Genomic DNA, 8898 nt, shown 5'->3' on the forward strand with positions numbered 1-8898 from the left:
ACAGCTGATATATTGAGTAAGCAGCTCTCACTGTCTACATTATCTGGCACATTTTTAAGATGTGGATTAGAGTTTAAGAAAGACAAACCTACCTCTGATCAGGTGAGGAGTGCTTCAAAATGTGACTGAGACATGATGTGTTGTTCGTCTGTCAGCTTTCTATACAAGCCCTTTTTCAAAATACATTATACATGGTATACGTGGTTTAAGATCTGGTACTATTTTTTCAGTAATCGACATGTATGGTGATAAAAATGAGAGAAACAGTTTTTTCATTGTTTTAGTGATTGTTTTATTGCGCATCACTTGGTTTAAAGAGATACATTCAGACATTCCAAACATGCCCTTCATAGAAGGTATGTGTGCTGTAACTCACAGAGTTATAAAGCAGCACATTTTATCAATGAACACACAAAATTGAGCTGATAAAAATGCAGACAATTAAAATGTTAACAGATTTTAGAAAGGTCATTTCAATAATCAGAGTATGTGAATATCACATATAAGTCAGAACCATGTGCAACATGATTAACCGTCTCCTTGATGGAGAAAAAGTACATACGTCAGTGTAACTGACAATTAGAAGCATTCCCTGTAGGAACAATCATTTTTACTTCACAGACTAACACCTGAAATAAGCGACTACCTTCAAAATAGAAAATAGTAGCTGTCCTGCAAATATCACAGAAACAGAATGTGACCTTTGCAAAAGGTAATAATAAATTGCAGAAACACACAAAAACTCTTCAAAAGTAGAGTACCTGAAGACAGAGGCGAAGTAGAAAGTCCAAGAGTACAAGTGTATTTGCTCGGTTCAATCATAAGCGTCACTTTTGTACAAGTTCTTAGGGGTCTACCAAGGCCTCCAGACAGAGGAGTCGCTGGCTGGACTCTTCTTTTTTATGCAGCTGGAGCTCAGCAGAGAGAAGTCAGCCTCTCTCAGGTTCTTATCAGAGGAACACTGCATCTTGTTGACGTGGTTCAGCAGTCTTCTCTGGGACTGAGTCTTCCCCTGCTCTTTGGACAGGAAGTGTGTCACCTCTTGCACACACCTGGAGTAGCCCTGGTTGACAGCTGCTGAGTCCACAGCTTGATTCTGCTGCTGCAGTCGTCTCAGGACACAAACTGTCATCTCCAGGATGTCTGCTTTCTCCAGCTTGGAGTCTGGCTGCTGTTTGAGGAACTCTGGACCCAGGAGAGACTTGATCTGCTCAATGCTGCTGTTGATTCGCTCTCTGCGTAACTTCTCCACCAGAGGCTTTCTGAGCTGCAGAAAGAAAAATAAAGTCATTAATAATCTTATTCTGGAGTTTAGTGATAGCATGAACAAAGACAACGATTGAAGGACAATATTGAAATCTTCTTGAATCTTGAATTTACCTTGTGGGTCAGAGTGTGAGGCTCCTGAGAGTTGGTCATTGCTGCAGTGATTGTAGGTGCCATGTCTGGATCTCTGTGCTGTAGAGGTCTCTGTAGAGAGAATCTGATCTCTGCTGGCTTCATCCCTCCTACTTATAGTCCCACATCTCCATATGAATGTGTGGGTCTGGGTCTGACTGCACTTTCTCACAGTCTCAGCCAATCAGAGAGCTCAGAGAGACAATGAGAGATGCCGCACGCTGAATGGTTTTATTGCCCGGGGGACAAAGGTTAGATCCCAGGGGAACAGGTGGAGGACTGGGGGGGGGGGGGGGGGGGGGGGGGGGTGATGGAGAGAGACTCACAGAGCTCTGTGTGAATCTGGGAAAGTGGTGACCCTGTAGAGAGCAGATCTGCTGCCTGATGCTGGGATCAATGACTTTGACTGAGCACACGCTCATCATTAAGATAATGAAATCATGTTACATTCTTGTGAAACTGAACATGCATACATTTGAGTATGTACAAATGTATCTAATGGAACATTATCCAATGCAAAAGCACTTGCTTACTTGGTTTCTTTTCCATCAGGCCGGTCTGTTTATGTTGCCTAATCTGCAAATGCAGTCATAAACATGAATAAATTAATACTATCCTGGATGCAATGGAACTTTTTAAATAGTTCAAATCAAGCCAATTTTTGTATTCCTGTCCAGATCAAAACATGATCATATTTAATATACAATTTGGTTTCAGGATTTCACAAACAAGTTTAACTTCAAATTCCTAACCAGCACTTGATCAATTCAGGAATAGACCCCCTATTTATCCCCCCGTCATAATAAACAGCCTGGAATGCAGAGGAAAACATTGAATCCAAAAGAGGGGGGGAAATAGCTTTTGAATGTTCATTAATCCTTAGTATGTCTGCATTCCTGATAGACATTTTACAAAAGCCTGGTAATGACGAGTCTTGATGACAGGAATTTCCATTCAGAAGCACTGAGACGCTGCTCGTAAACTGACTCCATAATTAATGTGATGTGCAACCAGACACACTTCCTTTGTTCTTCAAAGCCGTGAATGGACGGAGTGTGGGAAAGCAGGGAAAACTCACTCACAGAGCCCCAGAGGGACAAAAGAGGCAGATCAGACAAAGACGTCTGCGAGGGGGGGGCAGGCATTCTTTACTGAACCTTATTTACTCACTAAACCTTACTATTTCATGTTTTATATGTATCTGTTTGTAACATTTGAAATGAGCCACTGTGAGAATTAAATCTAAGATGTTTGTTAAAAAGAAATCTAGAGAAAACGGGTTCATATGTGTTATTGTCCTACAGTATTATGGTATCCATCTTTAAAATCGATTTAACATTTTCAAAACATGTTTTATGGGGCATAGATAAAATATACATTAAATAAATGAGAGAAATAACAGATATAATATACACATTCCTTTTATTGATTATGATTATGTGTTCAATGCTACCTCTTTTAAAATGGCATAGCTCTTTCATTTGAATCCTGGAATAATGCACACATTTATTTGTTATTGTAATTTGTCATATTTTTGTTGTACTTACTTTTTTGAATATTTTTTGTATAATTACATTTCTTATAAAATAATTGTTTTCTTTTTTTTATTTAAAAACGTTTTGAATTTGTTTTGTTCAATAGTTCTATATTTTCTCCTATTCTACAACTTAGTTCCTCTTACTGTGTTTTACAACAAAGCTAATTCCTTGTTTGTGTTAAACTACTTGCCATTGAACCCTATTCACATTTTTAAATCTCAATATAGTTTTGTAAAATCTGTCTTTAAATGAGAAATTGTAAATGTTGACAAATATTGTACATTGGTACAAACATGAAAAACAGTTTTTTATCAGCTTGCAATTACATTACAGTCTATGGATAAAAACCTATTGTTCAATGTTTGTGTACTGCTTTTTAAAGACATGTGGTTTGAAACTCTATTTAACCATGATATTTGCACCTCAACACTTAGTTAACTGCTTGTTAGATTACATTCCCAGTCAAAATGTTTGTGTGTATTTCTCGTGCTCTCGTCTCCTAATTGAAGAGTGTCTAAACAACAAACGTTACCCTCAGGGGAGCCGGGAGCTGCTTGTGTGGGGGTGAATTAACATTTAACAAGGCACATGTCTATTGTTGAGTGGGAGCGCTATCAATGGACAGAGTGTGGGAAAGCCTTGAGAGCAGAGTCACAGTTCAGTGTGATTAGCATCCTGCACCCCACCAGCACCTGACTGTTCTCCGAGGGGAGTTGGCACACTTTTTCCCGCCTTATTCCCTTCTGTATTTCTTTCACAGTCGGTCTCTTTTCTGTTCTAAACTCTATAACTTTGCCAACTTCGTTTCCCCTCTGATCATCAGGTCATTATATCAATGTGAACCTATTTATTTATTACATTCCCACATGCCAAACTACCAGCAATGTCACCTTTACAAGAGATATAAAGACTTCATTTTTAAACACTATATAACTTTCTCTAAATGCAATGTGATTTAAGAAACTTAAAGTAAGTTGACTAATTTTAACAAACAACGGGGAAGGTATTTTTGTTGGACTTTGTTATAGAACAATTAAAAAGATGAATGGCCATTTCTTCAGTCAATTACCTGAAACCAACATTGCATTCAAATCCCCATTCACGTTTTGAGACGTTTAAGCTCAACCGCTGTCTTTGTGTTCCTCCAGATGGTTTTTGCCGCCAAATGCTGCCTTTTGCAGCAACAAAGGGCCACTAGCCGCCAGTGAGGCATTCAAGCTGCTTTTGTACTGCAGTTATCACAGTCTGTGGGAAACCCTGCCTGACTCCTCACTCACTGGAGCAACTTGTCACAAGACAGAAGGCACATCTGTTTCATCTGGACCACTTTCAGCTGAATTACTTTACTGCTTTACTGAGTGATCAACACAACATATGAGCTTGTATGAACTAGTACCAATCAGGATTTCTTGCAAGATGGGCTTTAAAACTTGTGGGACCTGTTATATCTTATCTTAGATATCTTAACTTTAACATGAAAGACCATTTTCAAGATCATGTTTTCAGGACTTTTTTTTATTTATTTACATCATCAATTTATCAGGGTCTGGTTCTTGAATTAAAAGCGAAAATGAGACAATATTTAAAAGTCTTAAGTTGTTTTTCAGTGTTCAGGACAATCTCTGAGTCAGTCTTCCACACGTGTGACGTGATGATGAGCGTGTTTAGTGTGACCACAACTGCAAGATGAATTATTTTATGCAATGGACAGTGTTCAAAACATCTGCTTAAAAAAACCACAAATATATGCATGTTCAGTTTTAGAAACATAGTAAGATGATTTCATTATCTCCAACGTGTGTGATGAGATGATGAGCGTGTGCTCAGTCAAAGTCATTGATCCCAGCATCAGGCAGCAGATCTGCTCTCTACAGGGTCACCACTTTCCCAGATTCACACAGAGCTCTGTGAGTCTCTCTCCATCACCCCCCCAGTCCCCCACCTGTTCCCCTGGGATCTAACCTTTGTCCTCCGGGCAACAGCAGCATTAAGTGTGCTGCATCTCTTATTGTCTCTCTGAGCTCTCTGATTGGCTGAGACTGTGAGAAAGTGCAGTCAGACCCAGACCCACACATTCATATGGAGATGTGGGACTATAAGTAGGAGGGATGAAGCCAGCAGAGATCAGATTCTCTCTACAGAGACCTCTACAGCACAGAGATCCAGACATGGCACCTACAATCACTGCAGCAATGACCAACTCTCAGGAGCCTCACACTCTGACCCACAAGGTAAATTCAAGATTCAAGAAGATTTCAATATTGTCCTTCAATCGTTGTCTTTGTTCATGCTACCACTAAACTCCAGAATAAGATTATTAATGACTTTCTTTTTCTTTCTGCAGATCAGAAAGCCTCTGGTGGAGAAGTTACGCAGAGAGCGAATCAATAGCAGCATTGAGCAGATCAAGTCTCTCCTGGGTCCAGAGTTCCTCAAACAGCAGCCAGACTCCAAGCTGGAGAAAGCAGACATCCTGGAGATGACAGTTTGTGTCCTGAGACGACTGCAGCAGCAGAATCAAGCTGTGGACTCAGCAGCTGTCAACCAGGGCTACTCCAGGTGTGTGCAAGAGGTGACACACTTCCTGTCCAAAGAGCAGGGGAAGACTCAGTCCCAGAGAAGACTGCTGAACCACGTCAACAAGATGCAGTGTTCCTCTGATAAGAACCTGAGAGAGGCTGACTTCTCTCTGCTGAGCTCCACAGTCCAGACTAGCATCACGAAAGAGAAGAGTCCAGTCAACAGCGCCCCCTGGAGGCCGTGGTAGACCCCTACAGACTGGAGTTACTACCAGACAAACTGAGATGACCATATTGGTCAAAAGTTATTAACATACATATTATTCTGAAAAGTAAAAAAGATGCTTGTGAATTTTTTTTATTTTGCTTACTTGTAGTAAAAACGGCCGTATTGTGTAGCACAACTTTGTATTCTATGAATACCATGAATTCACTTTTATTTTATAAATGTGATCAAATATTTTGTGAGAATTATCACACCTGCCTTTTGGATCAAGATTGATTCAGTGAAATGACTAGACAAATATCTGCTACTTTCTGGTAGCCTTCTTTTTGATGTGCTTGATTTACTCTTTACTCTGTAAAAGATGATTGACTCATGTTGGGTCTTGAAGTGTTTCTGTTCTGCCATCATCATGCTCTGTTGTGTCAACAGTAACAATCTGAAAGTTATTTTCTCTCTTTGTAAGAGAGTTGATCTGCTCTGTTTAGCTTGTACTAAACGATACCCTCTGTCACTACTGAGGCTGTTAACTCTACTCTACTTGAGTACCTTGTCTTGAATTACAAGTTTTCATTGTGATGCATCATCACCACCAGTGCCTCTATGATGTTACTTGTTCATTTTTGTGTGAATAAAAAACATCAACTGAATCCTGATCTGTCCGTTCATCCTTTAAACTGACAAAATGAACAGTGAATAACCTTATCTTAATGCAACAACAATGCAGGGATGACAATATGTATTCAGCTTACTGTACTGGATTACATGAGTTTGTATTGATTGATAGTCAGAGGTGGGAAGTAACTAAGTAGATTGACTCAGGTACTGCACTTACTGTAATTACAATGTTGAGGTACTTGCACTTTACTTGGGTATTTCCATTTTATGCTACTTTCTACTTCTATTCTACTACAATTCAGAGGCAAATTGTGTACTTTTACTTTTTACTACATTTATTTAATACCTTTAATTACTTTACAGATTTTGATTAATGATGTGAAATATAATCAAGTGTTAAATCAGACCTGGAGTAAATTCACAAGCTGCCCTGCAGTACACACGGCCATTAAAACTAGCTGCACCTTCACCAGCTTTGAGAACACTAATGCATCAATATTTATATTCCGAACATAATATATACTATTCTGAAATTGACCAATTTGGATAATGTGTAGGAGACCAGGGACAGTTGCAACACTTTTTGGGTTTTTCCCCAATAAGTAAAAAAACATTTACAATAGGATAGCCATTTTGCTATATTATACATTATCAATATGTCAGCTACTGAAACAATGTATTTAAGATGTTTTTATGAAATAAGTACAGGTTGGAAAATGTATTTTTTTTTAAAAACTCAACTGTTACAACTGTCCTTGTGTACAGGGACAGTTGTAACACATGCCAGGCACGGTTGTAACATGTTAATAACGGTTACCTTTTTCACACTACATGACAACAAATAGGGAAAGCTGTCAAATTCTAAGGCAACAAGATTTGAATGGGGTTTCACACATCCTCCAACAAACAATGAACAATGAACAGGATCACAGATAACACACACAGCATCATCCTCTGTGAAGGATTACACTTTTCTCTGAGAGGTGCTTCTACCTTAATTATGTAGACCTACCTCCTTTGAGCTGAGACCATAATATAAATCAGCTGCCTCCATCAGGTAGTCTCTCAAAAGCATCTCCTGCTCTGTTGAGAACACCTTCTTTGGTGTCCAGTAGCCTATACTCTTGGGGGTGTTTGTGATCCCTGACTCTCCAACCTCAGCCTCTTTTTATGGAACCGGTACAGGGTGACATGGCATATATCCAGGGTCTTTGCCACTCCCCTGAATTATTTGCCCTTCTCAACTTCATTTGAGGCCCTCTGCAGCAGAGCAAGTGGCACTCCCCTGTCTGTCTTCCTCTTTCTGACATTTGGCATACTGTAAACACACACACACGCACACACTTTAGGCCTACTGACTGTACAGTATTATATTCTGTTTATTTTTACAGGGACAATGCACACCAATCAACAATACAACTGTATGCTTGAATGAACAATTGATCATTCAAGCAAATGTGCCATGTTACAACCGTCCCGTTACAACCGTCCCAGGATCCCCAGTCTTGCTTCCACCCCCTGTGAACCTGCCTGGTTGCTAGCTTGACCCATATTTAGCTAGTTATATTTGTAGCTTACAAAACAGTGATTCTAATAATACTAGTTTGGATTCCTAGACATTTGAACTCAAGACATTATCCAAAAAATATATCATATAATTTTAGTTAATATTTGACCTCAGAAACACACTTTTGCTGATATCTTACGCGAGAAATTCAAACATGGCTCCTTTTTTTCTCAGCGATTTTACCATCTAACTGCGCATGTGCAGAGTGAGTTTCATCACTCTAGCTTGTTTGTGGTTGGAGATATTGAAGGTGTTACAACCGACCCGTGTTACAACTGTCCCTGGTCTACCTACTTTTACTTTTGATACTTAAAGTATATTTTGATGCTAATACTGTTGTACTTTTACTTACAACATTTTGAATGCAGGACTTTTACTTGTAACATATGTTCCTACACTCTGGTACTTCTACTTTTACTCAAGAACAAGATCTGAGGACTCCCACCTCTGTTGATAGTTTATAGCGGAGAAAAATGTGTTTTTCTATTATGGCAGGGTACTACCCTCTAGTGGTAAAATGATATACGTGCACTTGAACACATGGATAGCTACATTATTTAATTTAGCTGCACAATACAATTAATACCTTTATATAGTCCCATGTAAGAGCTTTAAGGTTAGTAACACATCTTATTCCATCTCCCTGTATCCAATATCAAACATCTGATCCCTGACTTTTGGCCTGATGTATTCATTATTTCTGTGAACCTTGGAAACTCCAGTGGAATTTAAAAATGAGGTTCTGTAGGTTAAAACAAAGTGTGACTGTACAGTTTGAAATTGTAATGCTTAATACACCAAAAAGCTGCTGTTTGTTAAAGGGTTAAGGTTTTACTAGTCAAAACCACTCAACTATAGAAATACAGTATTAATGTAGTTGAGTACAGTTAGCCCGGTTTCAGAAGACACAACCTACATATACATATATATATATATATGTGTGTTGTGTTCTCTATGCTATTGTGGTTTCAAATCAGCCCACTGAGTCACTGACTCCTCCTGCATCATTTGCATGCATCAAAAGTTATATGGGTC

At 39.0% G+C, this 8898-nt stretch overlaps 2 protein-coding genes across 2 annotated transcripts; one reads left to right on the forward strand and one right to left on the reverse strand.

Annotated features, from left to right (window-relative positions):
- Window positions 1–267: 267 nt before the first annotated feature.
- Window positions 268–1517, reverse strand: LOC117539450 (transcription factor HES-5-like). The gene is made up of 2 exons (XM_034205643.1): window positions 1381–1517; window positions 268–1267 (listed from the first exon to the last, which is right to left on the reverse strand). The coding sequence occupies exons 1-2, from the start codon at window positions 1501–1503 to the stop codon at window positions 854–856; spliced, it is 537 nt and encodes a 178-aa protein (XP_034061534.1). The 5' UTR covers window positions 1504–1517; the 3' UTR covers window positions 268–853.
- A 3527-nt stretch (window positions 1518–5044) lies between these two features.
- LOC117539446 (transcription factor HES-5-like) lies at window positions 5045–6328 on the forward strand. Its single transcript, XM_034205639.1, has 2 exons — window positions 5045–5167; window positions 5281–6328. The coding sequence occupies exons 1-2, from the start codon at window positions 5045–5047 to the stop codon at window positions 5701–5703; spliced, it is 546 nt and encodes a 181-aa protein (XP_034061530.1). The 3' UTR covers window positions 5704–6328.
- Window positions 6329–8898: the final 2570 nt, after the last annotated feature.

The sequence above is a fragment of the Gymnodraco acuticeps genome, unplaced genomic scaffold (genome assembly GCF_902827175.1).
Source record: "Gymnodraco acuticeps unplaced genomic scaffold, fGymAcu1.1, whole genome shotgun sequence".
Lineage (NCBI taxonomy): Eukaryota > Metazoa > Chordata > Actinopteri > Perciformes > Bathydraconidae > Gymnodraco > Gymnodraco acuticeps.

Coding starts and splice junctions, on each gene's coding strand:
- LOC117539450 (XM_034205643.1), bottom strand. CDS start 1,503: ATGAAGCCAGCAGAGATCAGATTCTCTCTACAGAGACCTCTACAGCAC. Junction 1,268..1,380: donor CTCACACTCTGACCCACAAG/GTAAATTCAAGA, acceptor TTCTTTCTGCAG/CTCAGAAAGCCTCTGGTGGA.
- LOC117539446 (XM_034205639.1), top strand. CDS start 5,045: ATGAAGCCAGCAGAGATCAGATTCTCTCTACAGAGACCTCTACAGCAC. Junction 5,168..5,280: donor CTCACACTCTGACCCACAAG/GTAAATTCAAGA, acceptor TTCTTTCTGCAG/ATCAGAAAGCCTCTGGTGGA.